General features: G+C 42.8%; 2 protein-coding genes across 4 annotated transcripts; both read left to right on the forward strand.

The window, feature by feature from the left end:
• The first annotated feature begins 1213 nt into the window (after nt 1-1213).
• notum2 (notum pectinacetylesterase 2) lies at nt 1214-9631 on the forward strand. Of its 2 annotated transcripts, XM_048248407.1 has the most exons (13): nt 1214-1438; nt 2309-2515; nt 2870-3171; nt 3671-3723; nt 4719-4814; nt 4902-4962; nt 5194-5270; nt 5430-5532; nt 6064-6252; nt 6353-6453; nt 6589-6736; nt 6845-6892; nt 8276-9631. In XM_048248407.1, exons 3-13 carry the CDS (start codon nt 2891-2893, stop codon nt 8577-8579), a joined length of 1461 nt encoding a protein of 486 aa, XP_048104364.1. In that variant the 5' UTR covers nt 1214-1438; nt 2309-2515; nt 2870-2890; the 3' UTR covers nt 8580-9631. The 2 variants fall into 2 exon arrangements, with proteins under 2 accessions (XP_048104364.1, XP_048104363.1); XM_048248406.1 differs by lacking the exon at nt 1214-1438 and having other exon boundaries at nt 2074-2515.
• A 1081-nt stretch (nt 9632-10712) lies between these two features.
• LOC125297888 (ADP-ribosylation factor-like protein 6-interacting protein 1) lies at nt 10713-13760 on the forward strand. 2 transcript variants are annotated; one of them, XM_048248440.1, is made up of 6 exons: nt 10713-10865; nt 11302-11435; nt 11594-11713; nt 12287-12404; nt 12561-12645; nt 12866-13760. In XM_048248440.1, the coding sequence occupies exons 1-6, from the start codon at nt 10830-10832 to the stop codon at nt 12961-12963; spliced, it is 591 nt and encodes a 196-aa protein (XP_048104397.1). In that variant the 5' UTR covers nt 10713-10829; the 3' UTR covers nt 12964-13760. The 2 variants fall into 2 exon arrangements, with proteins under 2 accessions (XP_048104397.1, XP_048104398.1); XM_048248441.1 differs by having other exon boundaries at nt 12290-12404.
• Nucleotides 13761-15510: the final 1750 nt, after the last annotated feature.

A 15510-nucleotide genomic window follows, 5' to 3' on the forward strand; every position in this document is an offset into this window, starting at 1 on the left:
TTTCTATTGGTTTTACACTCTATGCACCCATGTGATTTTTCACATGGGTGCTTCACGTTCAGACTGTCGGCAGTAGCCACAGGGAGCAGAAGCCTTTAGCCAACCTTTGCTATTGATCCCACAGCCCAACACAGGCTGCCAGCCTCCACACAAATTATCATCAGTTACATCAGATATCAAAGAGAAATATCAGCAATGCCACTGAAATGCTTTGCGCGAGACGTTCTGGCTAGTTCAGTGAAAAGGGGAAGAAACAAAAGTGATAGATTTACAGCAAATTTTTAGATTCTTATACTCAAGGTCTGTTTCACACATTGTTGCAGGAACTTCTCGGAAGACAGGCAGGGGTTTGCATGCTTTCAGAAAGCGAAAGAATGAAGAACCTTTTAAGCTCAGTAGATCAAATCCAGCAAACAATGTCACCTTGTAAAAACAGTGTTTTTATATTGATATAAACATATTTTTAGGCATTCCATTTTGAGAGCACTTTAACGAGATAGAACCTTTTGCAAGAGACAATAACCTCAAAATATCTTGTGTTTGCTCAGGCTGTTACCACATCTGTGAATGGTTGTTGGATAAAAATAACTGTCCATTCAATGCATTTAGCCATCAAATATCTCAGCACATTGAAATGCGCTTTTTGTTACGTATTGTGTCTCATGTTCATGTTATATGCTGAATTTGTGTGCGTGTGTATGTGTGTGTATGTGTGCGTGTGCGCGTGTGTGTGTGCATATGCGCACCTGTGTGTGTGTGTGTGTGTGTGTGTGTGTGTGTGTGTGTGTGTGTGTGTGTGTGTGTGTGTGTGTGCGTGCGTCGCGTCGCGTGCGATCGATGCGTCGCGTCGCGTCGTCGCGATATCGATACCTGTGTGCATGTGTTTGTATGCGTGTGTGTATGTGTGCATGTGTGTGTGTGCACATGCACCCTGTGCTGCAGTGTCCAAAATCATGCTGCAACATCGTGTGAAGGACAGCAAAAGAGGGGGGACTAAAGGGCATGCTGTGAGCCTCGGCATCTGAGTGGTAAGAATGCCTGTGTGACCCCCTCAGCCTGAGCACCGGGCTCCAGTGGAGATGGGGCTCTCTGCGCTGCGCTGCACTGCACTGTGCTGAGGGGGTTAGTCCAGGTATGGCAGCTCTGCTCCTCCCAGAATCCTCTGCCCTGCTGCCTGCCACTGTGTCACCACTCCCCCAGTCCACAGAGGCACTCATTAATGGCCTGATTGACACGTTGGGATGGTGTACATTTCATTGATGAGAATTTCAGAGGCTAGACTCGTGATCTCTCCTGACTGAACTGATCAGCACGTCACCCCGAAGCCATCCCAGATCAGTTTCAAATACCCGGCTTCTTCCTCAACTCTGTCAAACCCCTGCCCCTGCCCCTGCCCCTGTCCCGGACTTCAGCTCCAACCTGGGGGACACACCAGAAGGTAACAAGCACATGGGTCTTCAGTGTGTGGGAATTTATTTTGGCATGCTGGATTTTCATGGCAATTAGGTTTTGCAGTCTGTATGTAAAAGTATGCATGCACTGCAAAAGTATGCATGTATTTTGAAATGTAGATCTTTTTTAAACTTGAGATACTAGGTTTAAAACATTGCATTTAACCTTGCCTTTAAATCAGTTGAACATAAGGGTATACAGGGCTTTATCCACTGAGTTATATTAAACCTATTCTACTTGCTTTTAATCTATTGCCAATCGATGTCTAATCTAGATGTATTTCTTCTAGCATGGAATATTAAATGACACAATCATTGATTCAGTTGTGGGCACATTTGTCATTAGTGCTGTTAGATTTAACCCTTAAAGGAGTACCGTCACACCGGTGTGACTGGAATGTTGGGAAATGAACGTTCTAAAGAATATCTGGGTTCATTGAATTCAACATAGAATTTTAGAACCTTGAATTGTTGCGGAACTTAGAACGTTCAAAAACCTACACCTTTAAGGGTTAACAGTATACAGAACTGTGAAGTGATTATGACTGTAGTGAATTAAGCACAATAGTTGATAGATAGAGTATCTCACTATTCATGAGCAGACTGCGCGTTGCCCTGAGCAAGAGGTACTTATTGTTAGGGTGTGCAGGAGGTGTGTGCTCCACTGACCCAAAGCCACATACCATGCTGCTAAAGAGCTATGTGGCTATGCCAGCCATGTAGGTGTTTAAATCAAAGCCCAGTCAGGCCTAGAGGAGGGAGGGCTCCGCGCTGGCCTAGGTCAGGTGGGGAGGGGGAGCTGTTGAAATATGGCTGGACAAACGTGTTATCTTTTTTCTCCGGCATCCGGCGTCCAGCCCCAGTGTGTCATCAGTCTCAGCCCAGACCTGGCTCCAGCTCAAAGGCGATGCTGGGAAACGGCATCCATATGGTGCCACTATAAAGATCGCTCCGCACCTCCGCCTCAACCAAAGGTCCACACCACCCGCCTCACCGCCCACTGCCCACACACATCTCAGCAGACTGCAGGGTGGCTCACCGTATCCCAAGGCTGCATCAGTCAGGTTTGTGTGCTGTCAATTCTTTTTTTTTTTTACCTCAGATGAATTCATTTATTTTCGACTGTTATCCAAGTGTTTGAAAACTTTTAATCAAGACCCATCTTTTGATTTTTACTGAGTTCTATTGTCATTTAATGGAAGAATTACTTGGAAAGGTGCTGATAACTTTGTTTGATTAAACAAATCATTTTTGATTTTATATATATTCATAATAAGTTATTATAGGCTACTACGTATATGTTGGTTTACTGTTGTTATGGTATCAGTTCTACTCAGCATCATCTCAGTTACACACTTTTTTGGCGTTGTTTGCAAAACTGTCTGAGCAAAAAAAAAGGATGTTTCTGTGGTTTTCAGGGAGGTCCAGCTGAATTTGCTATGAAGATACTGTATCATGTCATTTTTCTACTTCTGCTGGGAGGGATCTCCTGCCAGAACAAAAACAACGCCAAGCCAAGTGGAAAGTCGTCCAAAAGAGCTGGAAGTCAGGCTGGAGATGGAGCGCATGATGATGATGCTGCCGACGGCGGTCGAGAGCCGGGCGCGGGGGGGCGCGGGAGCTCACACCAGACCACCTCCAGCAGCAAGGCAGCGGACGAGATGAAGCTGCACTTCCTCAAGAACACACAGGTCACCTGCAACGACGGCACGGCCGCAGGGTGAGGTGGACAGAGCAGACCTGCCGACTGCCCTCATGTCATTCTGGCCTTTTCGTGTCTTCTCATTCATCATATTGAGCACTTTCATGTCATATGCTTCACATTTTTTTAATTCTGAAATACTGAATAAATTTCAAATATGAAAAAAAGTAGACATTTGTTTTACATTGTACTCAGCAGACGTCAGTTGTAAACATGATTTAGCTGTCCACATTTTTGCTCTTTTAGAAATGTTCCCTGGCTTGTTTTAGTTATTTGCAAAAGAGGAGACAAACATGCTAAAAAAACTCTCATTATTGTTGTTATTGTTATTTGTCTTTGGTTTTTCAGTTTTGTTTAGAGTTTAAACCTGTATATTTCTAATATGTCACTCGTGACAAACATGAAGTCATGACATGGTAATGGATGTCTGTGACACGTTTGTAAATGCCCACATATGGATGTGTCAGTGCTATGTCATCCATTCATAACTCAATCTATATTTATTTGTCGTCCACAGGTTTTACCTAAAGGAGTTCAAAGGGAGCAAGAGATGGCTGATATTTTTGGAGGGCGAGTATTTAAAACTTGACCAGTTAATTTTATCTGTGGAAGTCAACATGCTTAAATGCTGCACTCAGTGTTATTTTGACTGGTGCTCATCTCTGTAGGATTTACATTCTTTCTTGCCGTTTTCTGGAAACAGCCTCATATAAACATCACTTGCATTCAGCCTGTTCATATATATAGTGTAGTGGTGGTAGTCATCAGCCTAGTCACAAGGAAAACATGTGGTCACTCAATTTAAACAATAACAAACAATTATAATTAATAGTTTAGAGAGAACTCTGTCTGATTTTCACACTGTACTCTATATAGACACACTGTACTCTATATAGATAGATAGATAGATAGATAGATAGATATAATGAATGTATTACTGCTAAAGAATGTATTACTGCTAAAATTCTGAACAATGGAAAGTGTGATGGGCTGAGGGATTTCCCTTTAACTGGGACGTGCATTATTAGTTGTATTTGTACATAAATTGTCATTAACATGTTTTAATTTGTTACCATACTGTTTTAGTCACTCTGTGTGGAATATGTCTTCTTAATACACTGACCATTCTAATGTGTTTTTGCTTCCACTAGTTAGTAGTCATTTCAGTACCATGGACCTAATGATTCCTGTTTTGTTGCAGTACACAACCAGATTTATCATGTCAGGGTTCAGGCATCCTGCTCAGTGTGGTTATGAAACCAATGGGCATGCAGATTGTCCAGCACGGGTAGGACAGGGCAGCTGTGTGTGTGAGAGAGAGAGAGAGAGAGAGAGAGAGAGAGAGAGAGAGAGAGAGAGAGAGAGAGAGAGAGAGAGCTGTGTTTCTACATAAAGAAACCTAGTTGGGCCACCCATATGCAGGCCCAGGCAGACTTGTTAGCCAGGTGAATGCAGCAGGTGTAGGAGCAAGTGGATTCCCTAGATTAGCGCAGCTCATTCACCGAGCGCCTGTGCTCCCCCCAGCAGGTGAGAATATGAGGCTAATATTAGTGTCTTATTTTTAGGTGGTTGGTGCTGTTACAACAAAGACACCTGTGATTCCAGGTATAAAAATACTCCTCGACTGATGAGCTCCACCGACTGGCCCCAGACACGCAAAGGTAAGGCATGTGCTGTCCAGAACCTAGCGCACTGACAGATGCCTCAGAATGCCCAGTATAGAGCGGATGTGTTCTGTCATTTAACAGGGACTGGAATTCTGTCCCCGCAAACTGAAGAAAACCCTCACTGGTATAACGCCAACATTGTGTGAGTGTGCTGCTCCCGTCTCAATTTGACTTACTTGATTAAGTAAGACTGAAGTGGATTTGAAAGTATCATTATGAAACTAAGTGTATGTGTGTGTTTGTCTGTGTCTGTGTCTGTGTGTGTGTGTCGTGTGTGTGTGTGTGTGTGTGTGTGTGTGTGTGTGTGTGTGTGTGTGTGTGTGTGTGTGTGTGTGTGTGTGTGTGTGTGTGTGTTTGTCTGTGCCATATTTAGGTTTATTCCTTACTGTACTAGTGATGTGTGGAGTGGCTCCAAGACAACAAAGCCCAAAGAAAAAGGAAAAGACTCAGGCAAGTGTACACATCTAGAGAGAGAAAAAAATTGTATGTTTCAGTGCATTAGGTTCCAGTGCACAAATGTATATACAGTATGAATGTGTTTATAGGTATGGCCCATAGGCATGTTTACAGAGATGCATAACTTGTGCCTCCTGTGTGTGCTTCCTTCAGTGGATTACACATTCATGGGCTCCCTCGTCATACGAGAGGTGATCAAAGACCTCACCACCAAAGGAATAAAACAGGCCAAAGTTGTTATGCTTGCCGGCACAAGGTAAACTCCTGCCCCCTCACTTAACTGGCACCGACAGCTCTGTAGAGATAGATAACAGATACTAATAGCCCAAAGAGCTGGCATGTCAGGGCACATTTAGCATATATAATAAGATGCCCTGAGCAATAGCCTCCCAGCCACTAAATCACTGCTGACTGAAACCTTATCCTCCTGCATTGTCCTTGTTTGAAGCCCCACACATAACACTGACACTGACTATTCTCAGCACATCCTGTTGTCTTCCATAATATGTTTACTGGAAGATGCGTCAACATAGACAGTGACGAAATGTCTATAGGAGTGGACCAATAGCATGTAGGGGGACATGCCTCTAGGTTAACATAATAAGCACCCAATGGTATTAAGTATTTAAACTGCTCTCTATTACTTTTTCATTATTTTAAAGCCAATCAACATAATACTACTAATAAAGACTACTGCTAATAAATGATTGTCTAGCATAAACGTCTGTTGGTGAGCACACTACATGTAAAGCTGGACTAACTTCACCTATGCACCCTTGGGGTGTAGTGCGGGGGGGACAGGTGTGCTGTTGAACATTGAGAAGGTTTCCAGTCAGCTGGAGCAGCTTGGGGGTGAAGCTCAGGTGCGAGGGCTGGTGGACTCGGGATGGTTTCTGGAGGGCCGGCAGCAGAAAGTCCTGGAGTGCTCCGACGGAGTGTCCTGCTCTCCGGTGGACGCCATAAAGAAGGGACTGCGGTAAAAAAGCACCGAGATCACCGTGACCTGGACTTGGTTGAACATGCGTTTTGTTTTGAAGCTATTTTGAACAGGTGGCCTTTCCCCCTGTGCTGTTTAGGTTATGGAGCGGAAATATCCCGGAGAAGTGTCGGCAGCAGTACAAACGAGGCGAGGAATGGCAGTGCTTTTTTGGACACAAAGTCTACTCCTCCTTGACCCGTGAGTCCCAATAAATCACAGTCATTCACCACAATAGCAGCCGCTTTCTTAAAATGACCTCTGCTATTATGGCCGCCGCGTGCTGAGGAGCTGAGGAGCGAGTGACATACTGTAACAAAGACTTGTGACCCGCAGCACCGCTGTTCGTGGTCCAGTGGCTGTTTGACGAGGAGCAGTTGCGCGTGGAGAACATCTATATAGGGGGTCAGACTCTCTCGGACCAGCAGTGGACCTACATGCAAAATCTCGGCAGGGAGCTGAAGAACTCACTCAAGGATGTCACGTAAGTGGCCTGACCCTCAGGAGAGATTATTTTGTTCTTTTGTTTTTACGTTTCCCATAGTGTGTTCCCCTCCTCAGTGTTGAGTTGACGTTGCTGTGCTCCCTTTAGGGCTGTGTTTGCTCCATCTTGCCTGTCCCACACACTGATCACCAAAAGGTAAGGACACCTGAACGTGTGTACCACAGACACCTGAACATGTGTACCACAGACACCTGAACGTTTGTACCACAGACACCTGAACTAGTGTACCACAGACACCTGAACGTGTGTACCACAGACACCTGAACGTGTGTATCACAGACACCTGAACTAGTGTAACATAGACACCTGAACTAGTGTACCACAGACACCTGAACGTGTGTACCACAGACACCTGAACTAGTGTACCACAGACACCTGAACGTGTGTACCACAGACACCTGAACTAGTGTACCACAGACACCTGAACGTGTGTACCACAGACACCTGAACTAGTGTACCACAGACACCTGAACTAGTGTGCCACAGACACCTGAACGTGTGTACCACAGACACCTGAACTAGTGTACCACAGACACCTGAATGTGTGTACCACAGACACCTTAACGTATGTACTACAGACACCTGAACTAGTGTACCACAGACACGTGTGAACGTGTGCAGCACAGACGACTGAACTTGTGTAGTACAGACGACTGAACTGGTGCATCACACACACACACATGTGACCGTGTGTAGCACAGACAAGTGGCCCTGTGTGCTCTCCCCACCTCGCCCCTCATCCCTGCCCAGCGCCCCTGTAGTGCCATCCCTCCTGGATGAGCTCATGCTCCCCGTTTGGTCCACTCGTCCATCACAGCGCATTCTGGATGTCACCAAATGCCACTTCACACTTTCACAAAGCTATCAGTCACCGCCCTGGCCGTCCCCTCCACGGTGCTGTGCACGGCATGTGGGGCAGAGGGGCCGGGGGGTCGGGCCGTTCCCATGGCCTGAGGTGTGCTCCGGTGAGCACGGTGAACCATGAGGGTGAGGTCACGCACGAGGTGGGATTTTTGGGGTGTCAGGAGTACATCTGAGAGGTTTGTTTGTGGTGTTTTGTAACTCAATCCCAAGCAGTTAGAACTTAGGAGGGGGTTAAGCGGTGACCACATCAAAGTCCAGATGTAAATTGGATCAGTTCGGCACGGCTTTTTAACATTGTTTGTCATTTGATCCCCATGGCTCCGAGGTGTGCTCCGTGAGCACGTAAAAGAACCATGAGGGTGAGGTCACGCACGTGGGATTTTGGGTGTCAGGAGTACATCTGAGAGGTTTGTTTGTGGTGTTTTGTAACTCAATCCCAAGCAGTTAGAACTTAGGAGGGGGTTAAGCGGTGACCACATCAAAGTCCAGATGTAAATTGGATCAGTTCGGCACGGCTTTTTAACATTGTTTGTCATTTGATCACTTTTTTCTCATTTTGTTTTTTCATTCCTTTTTTTTCAGTAACTGGATGGATTTCCAGGTGAAGGATCATTTTTTTTTTCTCATTTTGTTTTTTCATTCCTTTTTTTTCAGTAACTGGATGGATTTCCAGGTGAAGGGCACGTCTCTCTCACGAGCGCTTCAGTGCTGGGACAAGAGTCTGCAGGAGGCTAACAAAAACAGCAAGACACCGGTCAAGGGCTGCCCCTTCCACCTGATCGATAACTGCCACTGGCCTCAGTGCAACCCCACATGCCCCGCCCTCATCGACCAGGCCTCGCAGCAGGAGCTAACGCTGCTCCAGGTGTTGGCCAGCATGGGTCTGGACCTCCAGAAGCTGGGTCTGGACCCCAGGCGCGACGGCCACGCCATCAGCATCGTGGGCAGCGGGGGTTAAGAGGCGCAGTTGTAGCAGTGGCATTTCCGTGGGCATCCCTCACACTATTTAGATGTGGCTCAGATAGAACGCTCTCCTGATCCTCCTCATCATTCCGTCTGTGCTCCAACGTTCCGTGTCCTGACCGCTGGTTCTGCGCTGGGTTTCTGTGCTCGCGCGCTCTCCTGGCTCCGCCGTGTGTTCTCCATAAAGGGAAGGTGTGTTCTCCATAAAGGGAAGGAGTCCCTTTAACTTGTTACAGTACCATGTCTGCAAAATACTTCAATCCAATGACGGTGCTCCTTAAATGCACCTCTCATTTTTCTTTTGTCTTACGGAACCATCATAGTACAGTATGTTTATTTGTATATTTCATAAACTCAAGCTCAAGTTTAGGTAGTTGAGTTCAGTGGCCGGGTTTTGGAAGTACAAAGGCAAAGTTAGATCTGAGGCACTAGTTGAAGAGGGCACTGCCTTGAGCACCACAGCAATCCTTCAGCACCCCTCAGCTGTTCCTCCTCTCAGCGTGGCGGGTGGCTAATTGATCCGCAATACTACTAAAGTGCTAGCATACGCGCATCACTGAGATTTGTTTTGTCTAATGTGACAACATGGCACTGCATGCCGCGATAAAGTTCAACTGTTAGCCGTCAATGTTGAATACACGCATGTGCAATTTGTTCTTATTTTTGCAATGTGCATGCTAGGTAGAGGTGTTTCTAAAATGTCTTCCACTTGAAGATTTGAGAAAATTCAACATTGTACTTTAAAGTGAGGCAACAACCTGAAACAGAAGTAAACATGTTGAATGGGATTTCGAGTAAGTTATTTTTTGTTGTTCTTTTTGTTAGGGGCATTGCTTTGAAATGAGTGGGATACAAATGACAAGCTCAAAGTATTGAGGGCTCTTTGTACTAAACTGGTATTTACCTGAAATGTTTTATGTGTCTAGTATTTCAGATATTATATTTCAGATATTATATATTATAGATATTCTATGTAATATTATTTATCAATATATTCTTGCAATATTTATCATATACGTTGACAACTAATAAAGTGACAGCTTTTAAGCACATTTTCACATTTCATTCTGAATAACATGTTCTGGTTTTGAGTGTATAGTACTTCTGGTAATCAACCAGAGCTGAAATGGACATCTCTTGCAATGCATCTAAGTCCACAAGAGGCTGCTATTCCTGTTATGCGGGGAATGGCTGTGGGTCAGAAGAAAGGAATGCCTGGCACTGTGGTAGAGCTCTGACTTCACTGGTACGTTTCAGTTAAAGGATCCACACAGATGTTCACAAATTTGTGAATCAGATTATTGTGTTTTGTGGTCATAAAGCATATTACATACTCACTAGGAGCAGATCAAATTATTGATAAGAAATGTTATTTGCCTAAGTCACATATCACCCTGGGCACAGGACTTATTGTACTCTTCAATACTGTGAATCTTGTGAGAAAATCCTAATGACGTTCTAACCCTGTCTGGATTCCATCATATGACCTAACCTATGACACAGGAATGCCATAGCTGAAATTAGTCCTTTCAATTTGTTTCCCCAATATTACAAGACATTTGATAGTTATTGTGTGATTTTTTAAAATGAACAGGTGATTTAAGATGGCAAGCTGGTTTAACATTTAATCAAACCACACCTCTACAAGGTGAAATCCTGTTTTGTCTACACCACATTTTTAGTGTAATTTATTTAAAAGATGAGGTTCATGGGAACATACTTTACTTTTTAAAATGTTCTAACTGAAGACATAGCTCAAGTGCAGTGGTGTGTGTCCAGCACCGCAGCGTCCCTATACAATTGTTCCTGTTGTGTTTGAGAGACGGTGTAAAACACTCTTCTGGCGTCTATTAATTTACTCTGTGCCCCACAGAGTTTCTTCACCAAACATCAACACATCTCAACTTCAATCATCTTCCACCTAGTATCTTTTCATTTTGACCAATTTGAAATATCAGTTTCTTGTGAATGTTTTAAAAAATATATATCCTTACTGTTACAAAAACAGAAGTCATGAAAGCTCTTCCTTTCACCATTTATGTCCATAATCACTTTGCCATTCAAGTTTATAGTTTTCTAATTTCAAATATCCACAATGTTTGATGTCCAGAATGACCAAATACATGGTAAAATGACTTGCCATAGTATGATAGGCGAGAGCTCATGTTACCATTTCCTGAGCAGCTGGAAGAAAACACGTAGATATTGCATGCGCATTTGAGATGAAGGAGTGCTGTATTTAACAATGGCAGAAGCAAGCGATCACAGCACACCACTGCAGGTATGATATCACTTATAACAAAGCTTGTCTGTAAGGGGAAATTTCATATGATAGCTTTGCTATGGAAAATCTAGGCCTATAGAAATCGTTTAAATCGTTTTGTCTTAGCGTCGTCGGACTTGATTGTTATGATGTCTAGGACCTTCTATATCGGATAACCAACTAACGGATCAAAAAGACAAACTAGGTTAGATTCCAAAATACTATGCATTCTATTAAAATCATACAAGGCAATAGCATCGTATCTTAACCAATCCGTTTGCGCTTTCCGTATTCCATGTTCAACGGAGCGAGCTTAGCCTTAAAAGGGTTTGATGATTGGCTTCGAAACGTGTCAAACCACTCTGGTTTTCATGTCGAAGCTCATGGCATGATGTGACATGTGGTGAAACGCTTGATCACAGTTCATTGAGGATGTATTTGGTATGTTTACAAGGCTCAGGAAACGGCCCAACTAGAACAACATTTGCAGGGATGGAGAGAGGTGATACTGGCTGTGGATCAGGTGCTGCGGTGGCAAAAGCCGTGGTTCCCACTTGCACTGATTGGGTTCACCACCGCATTCTTTTTGTAAGTTTACGTCAATCGCATACTTCAAACCCACTACAATAATCACGTGGGAACTGTTGAAAACATCCTACGCAGTTCAGTTGGACAAATGTGCCAGAAATTCTCTTGTTTTCTGTTGTCCTACACATGATAGGTAACCGTATTGTATGTGTCCTTAGGTCACTGTATTACCTGGACCCATCAGTGCTGACTGGAGTTTCGAGTAGTATAGTGATACTAAGTCTGGCTGACTATTTGGTGCCCATAGTTGCCTCTAAGATCTTTGGATCAAATCAGTGGTATGTTATATTCAACATTATTGTATTATTGTTTACAATATAGGCCATATATATATATATATATATATATATATATATATATATATATATAAATAAATGGAGAACTGCGAATAGCTGTATGTATGATTAAAAGTAGTCTACTTCTGATGATGCTACAAGCCTAAGGTTATCTGACAGACTGGACATAGTAGCCTATACCTTGTGTGACGACATACTGGGGCAGCCGTGGCCTACTGGTTAGCGCTTTGGACTTGGAACCGGAGGGTTGCCGGTTCGAACCCCGACCAGTAGGCGCGGCTGAAGTGCTCTTGAGCAAGGCACTTAACCCCTCACTGCTCCCCGAGCGCCGCTGTTGTTGCAGGCAGCTCACTGCGCCGGGATATATATATATGTGTATATATATTTACTGTACGTCATAGCGAGTGTGTAGTTTCTAAGTCAGCTCAGTTTAATTTCTTAAACCAGTGAAATATTGTGATTTGGAAGGGAATAGGCTACAATATGGCAGATTCACCCTGCAGATACCTGTGCATTATCTATATGGTATGGTTATTGTTATTATTCTCTCACTAGCAGGATGTCTGGACAACAGCGTTTCCATGAGATATGCATAAGTCTGGTGAAGACATACCATCGCTTCACTGATTTTTGGAAAGGCTTTTTTAACTTCAAGGACAGGAGACCAAAGACGGTAAATTGAATGTAAACTGTTAACATGTTATCAATGTAATTTAAGGTTTTATTCCAAGTTTGTAAAATGAGCTCAAAGCTCTTGACTGTTTCCTGACTGTTATGTGGGGCTGTGAAATGAGCTCCGTATTAAATGTGAACTATCTTCCTTGTTCAGTACTTCCTGTTAGTCATAAGTGCTCTGCTGGGGATGGCATGGGTTGGACAGCAGGTCCATAACCTCCTGTTGACGCATCTGATTGGTAAGTACTGTTGAACTTTCAGAGGTGAAGTCAATCATCTTGAAGATCTTTTCATTAGATTGTTTTTAGCTGGATTCAGATAGTCTTACAAATGAATAAATGGTGGGTAAGGGCTGTTATCAAAACACTTATGCCAATTAAAATTTTAACATGACTGTTTTCAGACATATTTGTTGGGATTAAGTCTATATTAGAGTTTTTTTTTCCCCCCTTTTTGCAGTCACATTCATCTTGCTTCTACCTGGAATGATGATTTGTGTGTCAAAATACACTGGTATGGTGCGGAGACTTTTCAGACGAGGCAAAAAGAAAGACTGAACATCTGACTCTCCTCCACTGGACACAACGTCTTTCGGTCTCGCTGGCTAGAAGGTCTCCAACATCGCAACATCGTTACCACGCACAAAGCAGTACCTTCTCTGATCTCCAGTGTAGTCTGTTCAGGCACTGCAGTGAGGCCACAATACTTCTGCTTTGAAATGTGTCCCTCATGCTCACTGGGCTGGTGTCCTCAGACTGGTACATTAGACATTTTATATTTATGTATGACATTCACTGGTTCCAATGTACCAGGTAATCTTTAGTGAGCACAATTGTGAACACAGAAGTGTTAAGGTCATGCCAAAGACCACTGAATGTCAGTTTAGATGCAACCCTAGTCAAAATAACATCCTCGCTCACACATTCCTACATTCAGAGGCCAATCAAGTCTATGCTGTGCTTTGCACAGATTTATCACAAATGTATTTATTATTTGTGTTTTTTGCAGTTTTCACATGATTTATTTAAGAACTTCCTTAGTGGCTTCCACAATAAAACACATTTGTTAAAAAAGGAAAATTGTCTTTTATGAAACATTGTTCATTAAAGAGATAAAACATGATTAAATACAACATTAAAGAGATAAAACATGATTAAATACAACATTTAATCATTCCATCATAAACAGTGTCACTTGGAGCCAGTGTTCAGAAACAAAAACAGTAAACTTGCATCACTACAATAGCATGTAGTATAGGGATACATATCTATACATATCTGTCTATATATATCTAGTTGGATGTTTAATTTTTAAGAGAAAGGCATGCCGCTTATTAAAGTGTTCTGCAACATTATGTCAAATGTTCAAGTGTGTTTTCTATGAAGACCTTTTGGTTGAAACAATTCAGTGTTTTATGAAATGTTGCATGCATTTCAAAAGCCCTAAATCATGATAAAATTATATACATTTTAGGATATGTGTAAAACTGTCTTTATAGGGATGTGAGCTGAGAATCCAACTTGTGGCAGGCAGTAACCTTACTGACGTAGTCCAATTCTGAGATGGATGATGACCATGTCAAAACATACATTTTGCGCTATACTTGCAGGTATACAGTATAAGTAGGCCTATACTGTAGTCAAAAGGCAATGTCACTTACCTATTTGTTGTCAGACAAAAGGGAACTTAAAATAGTCCAAAAAGGCTGCAACATAAGATGCTCTCAGAGGAGTGATAAGAACTACAGTTAGGAACAAAATTATTCATAGCCCTGGCAAATATTGATTTAATGTTGATTTTCTCTTGACCAATATGTTTGTTCAGATTTGGGTGTCAGTTTGGGTGTTTTTCAGACAATGGGACCTGGTAAACTTCTCAAAGTAAATGGTAACACTAAAACATGGGGCTACATTAAGATTTTTGGAGAAAAAGATCAGACAGTCTGCTGAGAGACCTGCCACAATAGGCAGCGTTTAACCATTAAACCACGCTCTGATTCAAAACATACAGCCAAACAAGGCAAGAAATGGCTAACAGAGAACAATATCAACATTTTAGAGTGGCCCAGCCAGAGTCAACCTCAATCTGTCAAAAAAGTGGCCAAAGTGATGGCAAATAATCTTTCCTGCCTCAAAACCCGGATTGCTGCTAAAAAGGTGCGGTCTAGAATCATTGTGGAGACATGGAGAGGCTTGGTATGTATAAGAACCATTTTGAAAGCTGTGAATGCAAATAAAGACGTTTCCACTGATTTTTATTTAAAAAGGGTATGAAAAATATTTGGACATGCCATTTTTCATTAAAAAAATAAAAAGGATTAATTGATTGATGATTGAAGATGATTATTCCATGTTTCTCCCACATTGTCTTACAACCTTTTGGCATGTGGCAGTGTCATTTTCAGTCAGAACAAACATATTGGTCAAGAGAAAATCAACATTAAATCAATTTTTGCCAGTGTGTGAATAATTGTGTTCCTAACTGTAAGTCTGTCTGACTATCTGATGTAAGGCCTCAGCTCCAGTATATTACACTAAATACACTGTGCCTCTTTTATCCAGGGTGTGTCTTTGGATGACCACAAGATGGCGCTAGGGCCCTATTTTAACGACCCAAGCGTAGTCAGAACCAAGTGCATTTACTCTCTATGGGCGGGAAAATGCGCATGGTTCAAAGAAATTGTAGGACTACTTTGTCTCTAAATGAATGAGTATATTTTGGGCGTAACCTACCAAGCAATAAACAAGTCAATGCCATATTCACCACCACTCCTGGATTCATACCCTGCCACCACTACTGACTGGATTCTGCTCCCTGCGAATTCCTCCTCCCCAAGATGAAGTTCAAGAGGAAGGGTCACAGTTTTGACAGTCTAAGAAATCCCAGATGGAACACAGGACTTTTTCCTCAAAGAAGTAGGCTATCTCAAAGCAGTGCAGGAGTCCTGGAAGCATTGCTGCAAGGTGACTAGACAACTTTGAGGGGGTGGCTGCCAAATTTAAATCAGGTACTTATTTTGTTGCCAATGCGACACAATGTCACCAATGCGCCTAAACACAATAAAATAAATAAATAAATAAATAAATAAACAGCATGCCTATGGG

Source organism: Alosa alosa, chromosome 7 (genome assembly GCF_017589495.1).
Source record: "Alosa alosa isolate M-15738 ecotype Scorff River chromosome 7, AALO_Geno_1.1, whole genome shotgun sequence".
Taxonomy (NCBI): domain Eukaryota; kingdom Metazoa; phylum Chordata; class Actinopteri; order Clupeiformes; family Clupeidae; genus Alosa; species Alosa alosa.

Bases quoted from the DNA above. Each gene is read 5' to 3' on its own strand.
- notum2 (XM_048248406.1), top strand. From the start codon at position 2,261: ATGGCTGGACAAACGTGTTATCTTTTTTCTCCGGCATCCGGCGTCCAG. The intron at 2,516-2,869 runs GTTTGTGTGCTG...TGTGGTTTTCAG, and splicing joins CCCAAGGCTGCATCAGTCAG to GGAGGTCCAGCTGAATTTGC. The intron at 6,253-6,352 runs GTAAAAAAGCAC...TGTGCTGTTTAG, and splicing joins GCCATAAAGAAGGGACTGCG to GTTATGGAGCGGAAATATCC.
- LOC125297888 (XM_048248440.1), top strand. From the start codon at position 10,830: ATGGCAGAAGCAAGCGATCACAGCACACCACTGCAG. The intron at 10,866-11,301 runs GTATGATATCAC...TATGTTTACAAG, and splicing joins ATCACAGCACACCACTGCAG to GCTCAGGAAACGGCCCAACT. The intron at 11,436-11,593 runs GTAAGTTTACGT...ATGTGTCCTTAG, and splicing joins TTCACCACCGCATTCTTTTT to GTCACTGTATTACCTGGACC.